The sequence below is a fragment of the Triticum urartu genome, chromosome 2A (genome assembly GCF_056163025.1).
Source record: "Triticum urartu cultivar PI428250 chromosome 2A, HENAU_Tu73, whole genome shotgun sequence".
Taxonomy (NCBI): Eukaryota; Viridiplantae; Streptophyta; class Magnoliopsida; order Poales; family Poaceae; genus Triticum; species Triticum urartu.
The window spans coordinates 367,399,167-367,417,147 of record NC_141874.1 but is presented as its reverse complement, the minus strand read 5'-3'; the positions used below and the strand labels follow the sequence as shown (position 1 = coordinate 367,417,147).

The 17,981-nt window shown below is 40.3% G+C and overlaps 1 protein-coding gene across 1 annotated transcript; it reads left to right on the top strand.

The window, feature by feature from the left end:
• The first annotated feature begins 10,377 nt into the window (after positions 1 to 10,377).
• LOC147985129 (uncharacterized) lies at positions 10,378 to 11,357 on the top strand. The gene is made up of 3 exons (XM_087541421.1): positions 10,378 to 10,536; positions 10,617 to 10,694; positions 11,064 to 11,357. The coding sequence occupies exons 1-3, from the start codon at positions 10,378 to 10,380 to the stop codon at positions 11,355 to 11,357; spliced, it is 531 nt and encodes a 176-aa protein (XP_087397547.1).
• The last annotated feature ends 6,624 nt before the right edge of the window (positions 11,358 to 17,981 follow it).

The following is a 17,981-nucleotide window of genomic DNA, read 5'->3' as shown; positions in this document are numbered from 1 at the left end:
GGTCGCCTGCGGGGTAGAGCAAAACGATATTTTAGAAGCAAGAAAAAATTTGGCATGACTTTCCCTAAAAATAGGACCAAAAAGAATGCATAGTGCCAAAATTCTTGCCGAAACGGAAATGAATCAACATTCCGGCAAAATATTGGCAACTATCGCATTTCAAATACCGGTACCTTCAAACACAAACATATACGCAACACCACAAACATACAGATCTAGCTAGGCCACAAAAAGTGCATGTGCACGTTGTTGGAGCGAGCTAGGGAGAAAAAAAGTAGATCTACAACATGAAGATAGCTTTCCCCTTACTTACCTATCAAAAAAAGGTAATTTCACCACTTAATTTTGATGAATCTATGGTGCAAATGAGGTGAGGAGGAGGAGGCAGCCGACAAGCTTGGAGAAGGAGGTGGAGGGAATGAAGTGGGGAAAGTGAGTGTGTAGGTGTGGCTGTCCAAACTATCTAGCTGGTCCCAGGTTACTAATGGCGTACCACACAGCCATGCGCCATTAGTAACCCAACATACTAATGGCGCACCTCCTGGCCATGCGCCATTAGTAGTTTTGCAAAAAAAGTAATATATATATACTAATGGCGCACCGTTGCAAAGTGCGCCATTACTAGTTTAAACTAGTAATGGTGCACTTTGCAACGGTGCGCCATTAGTAGTTTTGCAAAAAAACAGAATAAAACAAATACAGTAGTGGCGCACTCCATGGCTGGTGCGCCATTACTAGTTAGAACTACTAATGGAGCACTTTGCCAGGATGCTCCATTAGTATGTTTGGAAAAATGAAAAAAAATTGTTACTTGTGGCGCACCTTGTGCCTAGTGCGCCATTAGTGTCTTCCACACTAATGGCGCATCACCACATGGTGCGCCATTAGTATATAGTAGTGGCGCACCTCTTCTCTGGTGCGCCATTAGTGTCAATTTCATCTATAGCCCTTTTCCTAGTAATGTCTAAGAGGCCGAAAGTCAGGTCGTATTGTAAACGGCCCAACTGTGTTGTGGGCCTTTAGCAAGCCGAAAGAGAAACCGGGCTGGTATTGGACCATGAAGGGCATGGGCCGTTAAGAGGCCAAAACTAAGGTCCGACTACAAATGGCCCAACTCATTTATGGTCCGTTAACAGGCCGAAAGGCACACAGGGCCGGGAATTGGCCCAACACTTAAATGGGTCGCTGAAAGGCCAAAACTCAGGTCTGACTACAATTGGCCCAACTAAATTATGGGCCGTCAACAGGCTGAAAGTGACACCGGGCCAGAAATTGGCCCAACACTGAAATGGGCCGCTAAAAGGCCAAAACTCAGGTCCGACTACAAATGGCCCATCAGATTTATGGGCCGTCAACAGGCTGAAAGACACACCGGGCCGGAAATTAGCCCAGCATTTAAATGGGTCGCTGAAAGGCCGAAATATGTACATCCTAAAAATTGGCCCATCCATTAAATGGGCCGTTAACAGGCCGAAATCTCATCGGGCCGATATTGAGCCCAAATATATAGCACGCTATTAACGGGCTCGAACTGACGATGGGCTGCAATGGTGTCAAATCTTTAATGGCCCGAATTGGCACATCTCGTATGCGCCGTGGGCTTAAATGGACCTGACACAAGTAGGCCTTATATGGGTCGGCCTGCTAATTTTTACTGGGCCAGCCTTTTTCACCGGAATGGGCCACTGTTGGGCCGTGCCACGTGTCGACCTATCATAGGCGCCTCCTATCCAATGAGTGGATGACATCTGTCCCAACGATGAGCCGACACGTGTTTCCTCTAGCCAATGATGATTTTACACGTGGAAAATCCCCATTGGTCGGGGCTGTTAACGGGTTATCGGATCCAAAACCCGACCCGATAGCTTAACGGCGTTCCGTTACGGTGGATGCCACGTGTCGGTCACCCTTGACAAAAGCACTTCTGTGACGCGTGATTTATCGTCATGGAAGTGGACACTTCCATGATGATAATTTTGGTAATGTCATGGAACACTTCTACGACAGCACAGGTATGACTATCTTGATTCTGTCATAAATTTGTCATGGATGTACATGCATGACAAAAAACGCGACCTACTGTGACAAACACGTATTATCATGGAAGTGTATTTTTTTGTAGTGGAGGGGCCCACAACGGTGGGCCACCGCCCTATCCCCCTGGGCGTGCCCTCCGTCCTTGTGGACGCCTCGTGGCTTCTCTGACTCGCACTCCAACTCCTCTGGATGTCTTCTGGTCCAAGAAAAATCATCGCGAAAGTTTTATTCCATTTGGACTCCATTTGGTATTCTTTTTCTGCGAAACTCTGAAACAAGGAAAAAACGGAAACCGGCACTGGGCTCTAGGTTAATAGGTTAGTCCCAAAAATCATATAAAATAGCATATTAATGCATATGAAACATCCAAAACAGATAACATAATAGCATGGAACAATCAAAAATTATAGATACGTTGGAGACGTATCAAGCATCCCCAAGCTTAATTCCTGCTCATCCTTGAGTAGGTAAATGATAAAAACATAATTTCTGATGTGGAATGCTACGTAACATATTTATCCATGTAATTTCTTTATTGTGGCATGAATGTTCATATCCATATGATTCAAAACGAAATTTTAATATTGACATAAAAACAATAATACTTCAAGCATACTAACAAGGCAATTATGTCTTCTCAAAATAGCATGTCCAAAGAAAGCTTATGCCTACAAAATCATATAGTCTGGCTATGCTCCATCTTCATCACACAAAATATTTAAATCATGCACAACCCCGATGACAAACCAAGCAATTGTTTCATAGTTTTGATGTTCTCAAACTTTTTCAACTTTCATGCAATACATGAGCGTGAGCCAGGGATATAGCATTATAGGTGGAATAGAAGGTGGTTGTGGAGAAAAAGAGAGAGGGGAATAGTCTCACATCAACTAGGCGTATTAACGGGCTATGGAGATGCCCATCAATAGATACCAATGTGAGTGAGTAGGGATTGCCATGAAACGGATGCACTAGAGCTATAAGTTTATGAAAGCTCAAAAAGAAAACTAAGTGGGTGTGCATCCAACTTGCTTGCTCATGAAGACCTAGGGAAATTTGAGGAAGCCCATCATTGGAATGTACAAGCCAAGTTCTATAATGAAAAATTCCCACTAGTATATGAAAGTGACAAAATAGGAGACTCTCTATCATGAAGATCATGGTGCTACTTTGAAGCACAAGTGTGGAAAAGGATAATAACATTGCCCCTTCTCTCTTTTTCTCTCATTTTTTGGCCTTCTCTTTTTTTATTTGGCCTTTCTCTCTTTTTTTCATTTCCTCACATGGGACAGTGCTCTAATAATGAATATCATCACACTTTTATTTACTTACAACTCAAGAATTACAAATGGATACTAGAACAAAATATGACTCTATATGAATGCCTCCGATGGTGTACTGGGATGTGCAATGAATCAAGAGTGACATGTATGAAAGAATTATGAATTGTGGCTTTGCCACAAATACGATGTGAACTACATGATCATGCGAAGTAATATGACAATGATGATGTGTGTCATAATAAACGAAATGGTGGAAAGTTGCATGGCAATATATCTCAGAATGGCTATGAAAATGCCATAATAGGTAGGTATGGTGGCTGTTTTGAGGAAGGTATATGGTGGGTTTATGGTTCCGACAAAAGTTGTGCGGGACAAGAGAGGCTAGCAATGGTGGAAGAGTGAGAGTGCGTATAATCCATGGACTCAACATTAGTCATAAAGAACTCACATATTTTTGCAAAAATCTATTAGTCATCGAAACAAAGTACTACATGCATGCTCCTAGGGGGATAGTTTGGTAGGAAAAGACCATCACTCGTCCCCGACCGCCACTCATAAGGAAGACAATCAAAAAATATCCCATGCTCCAACTTCGTTACATAACGGTTCACCATACGTGCATGCTACGGGATTCACAAACATAACACAATTATTTATCAAATTCACAACTACTCACTAGCATCACTCTAATATCACCATCTTCATATCTCAAAACAATCATAAGGAATCAAACTTCTCAAAGTATTCAATGCACTTTATATGAAAGTTTTTATTATCTCCCTCTTGGATGCCTATCATATTAGGACTAAATTTATAACCAAAGAAAATTACCATGTTGTTTAGAGACTCTCAAAATAATATAAGTGAAGCACGAGAGTTCATCAATTTCTATAAAATAAAGCCACCGCCGTTCTCTAAAAGATATAAGTGAAGCACTAGAGCAAAATTGCCTAGCTCAAAAGATATAAGTGAAGCACATAGAGTATTATAATAAATCATGATTCATGCGTGTCTCTACTCTTATAAAAAAACGAGTTGGTGATGATGATGTGCCTACCATCCTACAATATAGACCGTCCAATCTATATCTAACGGATAGAAAGTTAACGATGGCAATTTTGCAAAAATATACCCGCACCCCTCTCCACATTTACAGATAAGGCCTTCCCTCGTTCATCTTTGTCTCTCACAAGATAAACAACTCATATAAGTGCATCTTGATATTCCATGCAACACATGGCCCTCTTGCTAGTCTCTCCCAAAAGGTGTATACAGCAAGGATGATTGTGGCAAACTAAAAAGCAAAGACTCAAATAATGCAAGATGCTCCAAGCAAAACACATATCATCTCATGAATAAAAATATAGCCTCAAGTAAAGTTACCGATAGACGAAGACGAAAGAGGGGATGCATTCCGGGGCATCCCCAAGCTTAGGCTCTTAGTTGTCCTTGAATATTACCTTGGGGTGCCTTGGGCATCCCCAAGCTTAGGCTCCTGCCACTCCTTATTCCATAGTCCATCAAATTCTTACCCAAAACTTGAAAACTTCACAACACAAAACTCAATAGAAAATCTCATAAGCTCCGTTAGTATAAGAAAATAAATCACAACTTTTGGTACTATTGTGAACTCATTATTTATTTATATTGGTGTAATATCTACTATATTCCAACTTTTCCATGGTCTTTTCCATGGTTCTTACCCCCCGATACTAGCCATAGATTTATCAAAATAAGCAAACAACACATAGAAAAACAGAATTTGTCAAAAACAGAAGGGTCTGAAGTAATCTAGAGATTTCAAATACTTGTGTAACGCCATTTTTTTGAAAAATTAGGACGTCCTAAGAAATTTGTTTATGAATATTCTTCAGAAAGAATCAATATTTTATCGCGCTTCCGCTAAAAATGAAAATTAATCTCCTGGGTGCAAAAAATTCTGTTTTTCAACAAGATCAAATCAACTATCACCGTAATCTATCCCAAAGGCCTTACTTGGCACAAACACTAATTAAAACACAAAACCACATCTAACCAGAGGCTAGATCAATTATTTAATGCAAAACGGGACCTAAAAAGCAAGAAAAAAATTGGCTAGCCTCCCAACAAACGCTTTTCTTTAAAGCCTTTTAGCTAGGTGATGATAATTTCAATGATGCTCACATAAAAGAGAAGAATTGAAGCACAAAGAAAGCATCATGAAAAACGTGACAAACACATACAAGTAAAACATACTTCCTATGCATAGGCATTTTATAAGCAAACAAATTATCAAGGCAAGCAAGATCTAGCATATGCAAGGAAGAAGAAAGAAACAATAACAATCTCAACATAATGAGAGGTAATTTTGTAACATGAAAATTTCTACAACCATAGTTTCCTCTCTCATAATAATTACATGTAGGATCATAAGGAAATTCAACAATATAGCTATCACATAACATATTCTCAACACGATCCACATGCATGCAAAGTTGACACTCTTCCAAAATAGTGGGATTATCATAAAATAAAGTCATGAGCTCTCCAAACCCACTTTTATCAAATAATTCATAAGATTGATCAATCTCTGTCGAATTCGGGGTTCCGGCAAACCCTTGAGGTTCGAACTCTGGGGTGCGCACGAAGATCTCTCTCTCTTCCTAGCTTGCTCTCGCAACGATCTCAAGGTCTAGCTCGCCGACCCAAGGAACAAGAGACACGAGGGTTTATACTGGTTCGGGCCACCGTTGTGGTGTAATACCCTACTCCAGTGTGGTGTGGTGGATTGCCTCATGGGCTTGTTGAGGAGAGGTGTTCTTGAGCTCGATGAGCTGGTGTGTCTGAGGATGGTCCGAATGATCCGTCCCTTGCTATGGTGGTGGCTAGCCCTATTTATAGAGGCCCTGGTCCTCTTCCCAAATTTTAGGCGGGAAGGGATCCCACAACGACCAATTTTGTAGGGAGATAACTAGTACAAGTTATCCTGACAAAAGGTGGTCTTCACCTGCCAAAGGTTCTGGTGGTGATGCAGCTGTGGGCTCCACGGTGACCTCCGTCCTGCCGTCCTGCTGGTCTTGGTCTTGTTGCACCAATATGGAAACCTTTACCTGATGCCTCGAGACTCCTCGCCTGCGCCTGCCCCTTTAGCACCAAAGAGCAAACTGGCACTTTGCGTCGGCTGGCGCCCGCTTGGCTTCGGTCATCATGGCTCACGCCACGTGAACCTTGCGAGGTGTCCCCTGCCTTGATATTTCCGCTCCTCGGGAGCCAGCCTAGTGAGGCTGCCCCTGAGGAGGTCCTGTGTCGTCTGCCTCGCGAGGCTTGGCCCCTCGCGAGGGTCTTGAGTGGTTGCTGATGAAGATGGGTCGTATCGGGCCGCCTGTAGAGCCACGCCGTAAAGTTCATCCTGCGAAGGTGAACAAAGGTGTGAAGAAGCGTTCTCGTGTCGAAGCTGAAGATGTTGTATCTGAAGAAGATGATATCGAATTTGATTCTGAAGATGAATTTGCAGTGGTACGTCATTTGTACTTTATGTGACTAACTAGTTGTACTTGCAATGATTTAATTGTGTCTGGGATTTTATGCTGGCCAGGCGAGGCTGGTCATTGTTTGCATCAATCGAGGGTGGTACTGATGTTGTTTCAATAGTTGAACTTGTGCAATCTTTTCTTTTTTCTACTTGCCTTCATATGCTTGTTTTGTTTCTATATTCATTTATTTAAGGTGTGGCTTCTTTATTTTCATTTACAGCCTGTTAGCGTTATGAGTCCGGTCAAGTCGGTGGGATGCAATGCCGGAAAAGTTGCCTTGGATGAAGGTGACCAATGGAAATTGAACTTGATTGTGCGATGTTCGTTGGGAGAGGTTGAAGCTTGTGCTAAATTGCTTGAGAGTCGACATGTGGCTAGGGTTCGTGCAGCTGGTTTGGGTTCTATCTTCAATTGGAGGGTCAAGTCTAACATTTCCCGCCCTTTGATGGGAGTTTTGTACCTGAGGATAGATCCTGATACGATGACTCTTGACATGGCTGAGGCTAATAAGAAGCTTCGCATCACTAGCGATGGTGTACAACAATTATTTGGGTTCCCTCGTGGTGGTCGTTCTCTGCCAAGGCCGTCAGAGGATGGATATGACGACGCTCTGATGAAGTTAAGATCGGAGCTTGACATTAGCAGGAACATAGATACCAAGACAAAGGATTTGAGGAATAAGCTCAAGGTGCTCGTAAAGGATCCTAGCAAAGATGACCTTGCTCTGAAAGTGTTCTTCATTATTGTGTTTATGAAGGTTGTGTTGCCTGGTGCTGCCCCGCGTGTTTCCAGAGAGGCAGCAATGTTTGAGGGTCTCGTCTTTGAGGACATGGCTAATATGGATTATTGTCAGCTGATGGTTGATGAGCTTAGAAGGGCTGTTGTCAGGTACCAAGATGGTGTTACGATGGGGAAGGCAATCACAGGCCGTGCTATAGGGCCTGTACTAATGTACCTTGACCGCCTTATCCGTGGCAAGACTGCGGAGCCTGACATGCGAGTCCCCCGCATATGTTTCATGGATCCTGTCAAGCTTTCTGATCTGGTTGATGCAGATTTGATAAAAAAAGGCAATGCAGATCCAAAGACTTTGGTTTTTGGGAAGCTTCCGGTGAGTTTTATTTCTTTCGTGTCTTGCAGACCTTTTTTTATTTAGGTATAGCTATTTCTGCAGGAGTGAACATGTGTCCCGTAGAGTTACCTGTTTAGATTTTGTCATTTCTTAAGCTTTGTGAGGTTTTGGTATGATTTTTAGTACTGTTGTTTCATGTGTGGTTGAACTGAATATCTTTGCTAAACTGTCTTGTCGGTAAATACTAATAAATTGGCACTGAAAGTTAAAGATTGATAGTGCTATTGATTTAAATCTGTTAATATCATGTTTTATTTTTTTCCCTGTGTGTTGCATTGATTAATTAACTATTTTCCCCCTTGTTTGTAGTGGAAAACTCAAGAGGAGGTTGTTTTTTCCGACAGTATAAACGGCCAGTCCTGGAGATGTCGTCGTCTCAGGTTCCCAAGTCTTCATCTCCGCACTATGAGTTGAGAGGTGGTCGTGGTGTTGAGGGTGCTGGTTATGTTCCCCCTGGCCCTAGTAATGCTAGTACTTCACAGAGGCAGGGTTTTGGTATTGATGTTGTTGTTTCTGCGTTGGAGCGCGCTGAGCATATTTTTACAAATGTGTGTTCTGAGCTGCAAAAGGTCCCAACGACAGTTGAGCGTCTGAGTTGTATCAATGGTATCCTTCCTGAAGGTCATCAATTTAACGCTGAGGAAGTAGTGGACTATATTGAGATGGAGAGAATTTTAATTGGTGATATGCGTGACGATGCTGCTGATCTAGTTCAGAGCTCGATTCGTTTGTTGAACAACATGAAGCGTTTCAAAAGTATGCAAGACTCTCGCTGCAAGCCATATGAAGAAAGTGCAAAAGTTGTTATCAGGCAGATTGAGTAGGATGAGGCTGTTTCCACCGACAGCAGGGCTGGTGATGGTACTGAGGCTAATGTTCATGATCATGAAACAAATGATGTTGGCTTGGAGCGCGCTGTTGATGATGTGAGTGAGTCCTCGGTGTTTGCAATTTTTACTATTTTGTTCTGCTGTCAGTATTGTAGTTGAACTTTCTCATCTTCATCTGTTTATTAATTTTTCTTCCATGCATATTGAGTAGGATGTGGCTGCTGCCACAGACAGCAGGGTTGATGATGGTACTGAGGTTAATGTTTCTGATCACCATACGAACGATGTTGGCTTGGAGCAGCCTGTTGTTGATGTGAGTCAGTCCTCTGTGTTTGTATATTTTTACTATGTTGTTCTGCTGTCAGTATTGTAGTTCAACTTCCTGATCTTCATCTGTTTATTAATTTTTTGTTTTGATGTAGGAGACCAGTCATAATGTTGACGCTGCTGTTGACCGTGGAGTTAATGATCCATCTACTGATAAGTGCAAGGTTATTTTTTGTTTTCAATGTGTTTATTCATATTTCTTGAATTTTCATGCGCACCAATGTGGTTTAAGTCCTTGTGTTTATTGTTGCTAATAATAGCATTGTTTTTTTGTTTCATTACATATGAAATCAGGATCCTGTTGTTGGCGACGAGCCTTGTTCGCCTGTTGGTGATGTTGCTTTTAACGTTAGCAACAGCAAGATCGATGATGTTTCTGTGAATGCTTCTAAGGTTTTTTTTTCTGTGCACCTCTCGCTAGCTTATTTTTGATTATTAGTTTTGCTCATATTATTCACTTTTTCTGAATTTTTATTTCTTCAGATGACTGATGTTGAGCGTGAGGCTGTTGTTAGTGGTGGAGATGATGCTCATGGTGTTCCATTGAGTAGTGGGCACGATGTTGGTGCCAAAGTTGTTGATGAGGATGTTGGTGCTGCTAGCATACTTGATGGCAAACTGTTTGGTGTTGGTATTGCTGGGAATGAAAATCTTTCTGATTTTGAAGATTTGCGGCCGAAAAATTTCCCGCCTGGAGGGCTTGATTATGGTGATGCATTGCAAGATGCTTCTAGCGTGGAGGAGGTGCCATCCGAGGATGATGATTTACTTCTGTCGATTTCTTCTGGCCCCTTGACGCAGGAGGCGCTTGTCGTCCCAGGATTTTCTTTCCACAGACCTTGAAAGCACAGCGATATTGGTGTCCTCTCAGGATGTGCTTGTGCCATCATCAAACCCTGAAATTTGAGGCATATTGGTCTCATCGCGGGAACTATCGTCGTTGTCAAACACTGATAGTGCAGGTAAGGACTTGTAAATGAGGCGTACTTCTCAATTTTTTCATTTTGGACATGTTCACTTGCAGTGCTTGAACTTATTATTTTTCTTCTTTTTCTGCAAGCAGAAAGTGAAAATGTTGTTAAGGTTGATATGTTTTTCTTCGCTGTTACGAGGTTGCGCACCAACCGTGCAAAACAGTTAGTTTGGGATTTTGCCCGTATCATTTTCGTATCCTTTTCTTTCTCTCATATGACTATTGTTGTTATTGCAGTAGTTTTAATTCGTGTAATATTTTTTGTTTTCTTAGTGACAAGCCGATGTTTCAAAATAAAGAGTGTGATGCCAGTGTTGGTTCTATTGCTAAAGCATTTGTCCCCACTGGCATGCTCAACTCAGACAGTGCTGACGTTGTTTTACATTCTCTACGTCAGAAGTACCAAGACACTGACAAGTTGATAGTTCCCAGATGGGTGACAGTGAGTATTTTGCTTCTATAGATAGGATGATAACTTGTTTTGCCAATTTTCTAACTGTTGTTGTTCTTTTTGTACAACAGACCAAGATCCATGATGGAAATATTGATTCCAATGTGCTAAATTGGTTTACGAGATCGTGCGCTGATGGTTTTGTCAAAGTAGGTGAACTTGTACTTTTTGTACTCATGAACTAGAACTGTCATGTTTTCTTGCAAGTTTGGGAGGTGGTGGAAAGAACTTGAGCAGCTTGCTTTTAGCCCTGCACATATGAATGATGTGTGCTGCTTTTGTTGAAGCTGAACTTATTGTCGCAAGGAAATTGAACTGATACGTTTGTTGCAATTTTAACTAGAGTAGCATATATTATTTGTAGTGTTTTGCTTACTCAATTAAAACTTATGGTTATCTTATTTTTGTTTGTACTTCAGAATTTCACTTTTCTTCTATTATTTTATTGTTTGGAGGCCGGATTTTTTGTTTGATTATGATTTGTTAAATTCATTTTTCCTCTATGATTTTTTTGTCAGCTTCTCTTCCCTACTTTTGATCCGCCGTCCATTGCGGCTACCATGAAGCCTAGTGAAGAAACTGGGCATTGGTGCTTGATTGTTCTGAATTTGAGGTTCCATCGTTTTGAGTGTCTTGATTCACTACGTGATGAAACCTGGAGTGATGCAGTTAGATTCTTAAGGAATATGACAGATAACATAAAGAAGCTTTGGAGGGAGTCTAGCATAGACAGGGCAAAACCGTTCTCGCCGGCGCATATTGATGGTTTCTCTTGCGAGTTTGTGCGGGTGCCGCAGCAGAAAAACATGTGAGTATCCGTTTTTAATGAGTTTTTGTTTGGTGTTTTTGTTGCTGGGAGGGTGGTCTTACTGTGTTTTCGGATTTGTGATGTACCCATTTGTTTTTTTCTTTTGTTAACAGGCATGATTGTGGATTCTTTATGCTATAAAGCTGCAAGACCTATCATTGTCGGGAGGACGGTGAGAATTGAAATGTTAGATTACAGCCACGAAGACATTCTTGACATTAGGAAGACTTTTCTGTACACCTGCGCAACTAGCGATGTGTTTGATGTTGACTTCCGTGGTTTGTTTGGCATCGAACCCTGTACGTAATGCATGAACTTTTGTAATTTTTTGCAGCTTGTACTTCTTTGATTGGTACTGTCATCAATTATGTATTTGAACTTTACCCTTGATGCGGTCTTTTCTTTTTTTATTTTTGTAGGTGAGTGGCTGGATCTTAATGAGCATGACTACAGGATCTTTGGCAGCCAGTTCTCGGAGCTCGAGCGCGTATCTATTGATCTTAGTCAGTGGCGCTCTCAAGAAACGACAAGGTCTGGTGTTCTTAAGGGGCGGTTGGGAGCTCTGAAAGGTTCTACGGCTGCTTGTGCAGAGAGCCCCTCTACACCCAAGAATCCCATTGTGGAATTGATAGACAGCGATGATGATGCGTTTGACAAGATTGCTGGCATGGGAAGAGTCACCAGGAGCACTGCTACTGCCAAGGGTTTATCCCCACTTGCTGGGAATAGTGGCCTGTAGAGATGGTGGTGCTAGGAAGGATCCTGCTTTGGATTCTGGCAATGTTACAAGCACAAAGCGTGCACCCAAAGCTCCTATAAAGTTTTGCTCCCCTGTGCAGCAGCTTCACCCTCATAGATTCCCTCACCTGGACAAGGCTCGCAAGTTGTATAATCTGTTGCTTAGCGATGAAGCATGTGAGAAGTATGCCGAGTGAGTATCTCTCATTACGTTTCCTCTTCTTTTCCTCTTTTGTTTGTAAATTCTAGATAGATATGACCCGAACTGTTACTTTTTATACAACTTGAACTGCTATGAATGCCTTATCTTGCTTCCCCTTCCTTTTGTTCTTTTCCGTGCTGTAGCAATACATTCTCAATGATACCTCAGCCTGATGATAGCGTAACCAGCTTCACTGGGAAACGCATCTGGGAATTTTTGCACCTGGGCAAATGATGAAGGGTCATGTAATGGACTTCCTTATTGATGATTGGAAGAAAGATCCCGATAGAAATGTCAATTTTGCGTCTAGGAAAAGGGTATTGCTGAGTCCATATTTCATCATGGTAACCAAACAGATTGTTTGTTTCTCTTAAACAAGAACGCCTATTTTGTTTTACGAGTTTTGATAATACCTTGCTTTGTTTATCCTTTTCCACTGTCTATTTCTTTTTTTGGCTTTTTTTGCAGGTTGTGCTTGACTGTACGTTTTACGGTGATGAAAATAAAGAGTTAATTGTGAATAGTGCAGCGAGAGATTTCAAGAGCTATGTTAAAGATAATGATGACTTGCTCAGTGCCGACCTTGTGAGATCTACTAGCTGATTTTTGGTTTTATTTCTTTGTTGTCACGCTGGATTTTATTTTGAATATTTAACATCTCTTTTTTGGTCATCTGTTTTTAGATCATGATGCCTCTATTCAAGCCTATGGTTTTACCAAAGGATAAGAAAGTGAACCACTTTTCCTTATATGTCATGAATCGGTACCGAAGTAGCGTCGACATCCTTGACTCTTTACCTTATCCGAAGAACCATCGTCCTTCAAAGAACACCTATCATAAAGACTGCGAGAAGATTGTGAGTGACATTTATTATCTGTACTGGATTAATTTTTCTACATCTTTGTTTCTGATTTTTCTTAGACCTGAAAATGTGTGGTTCCTTTTCTTTTCTTACAGATCTCCAGGATGGTCCAAGTAATGAAGGATGTGTATGGTGATGCTTAGTACAATGCGAGCAAGCAGCCAAAATGGGAGCTTTTTGCAAAGAAACCAACGTTTGTGAAGGTTCCACTTCAAGGGGCGAATGAATGTGGCCATTATACTTTGAAGTATGCAGGATCCTATGATGGTGAAAAGATCGTTGGGAACATTCGAGATAATGATGTGGGTTCTAGTTGAGCTTTTCACTTTTCCGTGTTTGGCTGATTGTGTATTCTTCTTTTTAATGTGTCATGATTTTTGATAATTTGTTTCATTGTTTTGCGGCCTCGTATTGTTGATTGGAAGTCTGAGGATCTGTATAGAGTTGTGTTCAACCGGAATAACCAGCTTCTGGTGACGGAGCTTCCCAAGGAGTTTCAGCCTTTGGCTCCTGGTGCATAGAAGAAATGGTCATCATTCGCGTAGTGAAGTGGATAGTTGTGTGATATATCTCTTGAAAGCATTGTAGGCTTTGATTGTAGTGTTTGGATGTCTTTGATTTTTGATAGTTGTGTGATATATCACTTGTGTATATTTCATTGGGAATTCATTCTGGTTAAGTTCTATTTTTTCTACTAAAGTCTTGTAAACTAGTTGAACTGAAAACACGTTTTCCCAAGTTCATTACGAGTTGTTGCTGGAAAAGTGAGATTTATCATTTATTTTCATCTGTCCCGACCTAGGTTGGACCTTTATATTTTCTGTAGCCTCTTTTCTTGTACTTATAGTATAGTTATGTTAGTACTGAATGCGTAAGGCTTTTAAAATTTGGTGTCACGATGGCACTTGTGGATCTAGCGTGAGTGGAGTGACGCTTCCTTGTTATGTAGAACTGATTTCATATAATGTATTAGAACTGAAGTTTTTTTTGTGATTGAAATTATTTACGACCAAGTAGCTACGTCATCTCTAGCCAGATTTTATTCAAGTATAAGAAATTTAGCAAGATTTGAGAGCCAAATTTTTGTTTGAACTTCTTGAATTGTAGTAGTTGAACTTCATAGTAAAATTTAAATACTGGTTTAAATTAGCTACATTTAAATATGTCTCCGGGGGGACCTATTTTCTAGGCTGTGGTTCTTCTCAAGGCAATGTTTTGTATGATCATACTACTTGCCTTACAGACTAAGTTGTACTGACATTTCAGTTGTACTATTAGTGTTATGCTTGAGTGTGTCAATGTTTTATGGAATGTGAACTGAAGCTTCCCGTTCCTTTTTATATTTTGTAGAATGAATGTACCATTTGTTCAAGTGTACCAGAACTCTCAGTCCTAGCATGCTAGTGGCTTGGAAATATGTACTGATTGTTCTTTGCTTTTCCTGTTGCCGTACTTAGTAAATTTCTAACTACTATTAGCACGATGTTGTTAGTAGTCCTCAACTAAAACTTATTCTTTGTAGTGTTCTTCTGAAACTAAAAACTAATTTCTTAATGTGATAGTACTACCGTAAATGTCTAAGCTGTACTAAGCGTCCAATTCTACTATTTTGCTGTTGTCCTTAGTTAGTCTGCCACTGTTTTTGTTTTTTTGGGTGAAAATATCCATGTATGATTTTTGTTTCTGCATGACTAGTTTCAACTTCAACCTACTTCAACTTCAAATGATGGATGAACAAAAATAGGAAGCTAGCAAACTTGTTGACTGGCATAAGCAAACGATGTACATGATAGAAATAGGCAAACTTGTTCAAACCCTGACACACATAACATAAGGTAGCTGGTTCAACATAACGAAAGCAAACTACAAATCTGAAACAACAATATTAAGGACAGGCAGAAGTGCGAGCAACACGAATGCAGACTTTCATGCATTCTCATCCCGCGAAGTTGAAGTGGTAGTAGGGGTCAGCTTCCTTCTCTTCTGAAATATCCCAACCTGTCACGATGTTGTCGATTGTCTTCCATGACTTGTACGTAGCGTACACATCTATTCCTGTGTACGTGATGAGGTTGTGTGGCAGCGGGCTGGTCCCCCACTTTTTGTGTTCTCCCTTGTCCATCTTCTTATTCATGCCTTTGTAAGATTCGTGGATGACACCGCCTGCAACATCGGCCAAGGAGTCAAAGTATTTGTTGGTGTGTGGATCTTTCCACTTGCGCTGCATGTCGATGAATTTGTTGGGGTTGATCTCCAAACCAGACTTGTTCAGCATTCGCTTGTCACCTCCAATGCTGAAACCGACAAATGTGTACAATTTCTCCTCCTGTAGGAACTGTTTGAGGCGCTTGGGCCTGCAAGGGGGGAGACACACATTGAAGGTTAGTGTTCTTTTTTGAAGATTTAATTCTTCTGTTTTTTGGTTTTGAAAGTGATAATCCATGAGGTAGATGCTTATATAGTATAAGTCATGGATGAATGTAGTCCAGAAACTAGTACATAAAGTCCTGAAATTAAATTCAACTACACCATGTTATTTTTCTTTTTTGCTGTCTTTAGTGCTTCACCAAATGCTTTACCAAATTCAAGAATCATTTTAACAGATTCAATGATATATGTGCTGCTTCATTCAAGTTTAGTTTTCTTTTTGGTTGAATAAAAGACCTATACCAGTGCTTGATACATCTTTGTGCATCAATTCTATATCAAGTTTAGAAATTAATTTGAGAAACATGTGCATCAAGATATGGACCTATACGACTTAACCAAACATCTTTTAATACATCAATTCTATAAACTATACTAGTGCATCAAGATCAGAATCTATGCTAGAACATCAAGTTCAGAAATTAATTTGGTGCATCAAGTTCAGAATTCTATAAACATTTTTTTCAGATGCTAATCTGGTGAAACAATCCACTTCACAGTTTAAGAATTGCATGTAAGTTGAGAAACATGTACTCGTGCATACACTTCACAAAGTATAGTAGTTCATCTAGTTGGGAAACTAGTTTGATGAAGTTTTTAGTGAGTAGTACTAGTACAGCAGATGAATGAACAGTAGTATGGGTTACCATTTTGTGGCTACTGCGATGTGGTAAACCAAGCAGAGTTCCTCAACGCACAACTGCAGGACTGCCGCCATCTATGGAGGTTCCTCATCGCTGGTGAACTCCACATCAACTCCGATGAATCTCAGATACAAGCCGCCGCCCTTCATCCTGAGCCTGCTCATTACCTCGTTGGCCTTGTCTGGTTCACTGGTGTAGACGATCTCCAGCGTCTCTTTACCGTGCTGCTATTGGATATACTCTTGATGATCTTAAGGGCATTAGTCCCACTCTATGTCAACATAAAATAAATTTGGAAGCAGATGCCAAACCAGTTCGTGATCCTCAACGACGTCTGAATCCTAAAATGAAAGAAGTGGTAAGAAAAGAAATACTAAAGCTTCTGGAGGCAGGTATAATTTATCCCGTTGCTGATAGTCAGTGGGTAATACATGTTGATTGTGTCCCTAAGAAGGGAGGTTTTACTGTTGTTCATAATGATAAAGATGAATTGATTCCACAAAGAATTATTACAGGTTAAAGGATGGTAATTGATTTCCACAAATTAAATAAGGCTACTAAGAAAGATCATTACCCCTTACCTTTAATCGATCAAATGCTAGAAAGATTATGCAAACATACACATTACTGCTTTCTAGATGGTTATTCTGGTTTCTCTCAAATACCTGTGTCGGCTAAAGATCAATCAAAGACTACTTTTACATGCCCTTTTGGTACTTTTTCTTATAGACGTATGCCTTTTGGTTTATGTAATGCACCTGCTACTTTTCAAAGATGCATGATGGCTATATTCTCTGACTTTTGTGAAAAGATTTGTGAGGTTTTCATGGACGACTTTTCCGTCTATGGATCTTCTTTTGATCATGGCTTGAGCAATCTTGATCGAGTTTTGCAGAGATGTGAAGAAACTAATCTTGTCTTGAATTGGGAAAAGTGCCACTTTATGGTTAATGAAGGTATTGTTTTGGGGCATAAAGTTTCTGAAAGAGGTATTGAAGTTGATAAAGCCAAGGTTGATGCTATTGAAAAGATGCGATGTCCCAAGGACATCAAAGGTATAAGACGTTTCCTTGGTCATGCCGGATTTTATAGGAGGTTCATCAAGGACTTCTCAAAAATTTCTCGGCCTCTAGCTAATTTATTACAAAAAGATATACCATTTGTCTTTGATGATGATTGAGTAGAAGCATTTGAAATACTTAAGAAAGCATTAGTCTCTGCACCTATTGTTCAGCCACCTGATTGGAATTTACCCTTTGAAATTATGTGTGATGCTAGTGATTATGCTGTAGGTGCTGTTCAAGGGCAAAGAGTTGATAAGAAATTAAATGTTATCCATTATGCTAGTAAGACTCTAGACAATGCTCAAAGAAATTATGCTACTACCGAAAAAGAACTTTTAGCAGTTGTATTTGCTTGTGATAAGTTCAGACCTTATATTGTTGATTCTAAAGTAACTATCCACACTGATCATGCTGCTATTAAATATCTTATGGAAAAGAAATATGCTAAACCTAGACTTATTAGATGGTTTCTCTTGCTACAAGAATTTGATTTGCATATTGTTGATAGAAAAGGAGCTGAAAACCCCGTTGCAGACAACTTATCTAGGTTGGAGAATGTTCTTGATGATCCACTACCTATTGATGATAGTTTTGCTAATGAACAATTAAATGTCATAAATACTTCTTGTAGTACCCCTTGGTATGCTGATTATGCTAATTACATAGTTGCTAAATTTATACCACCTAGCT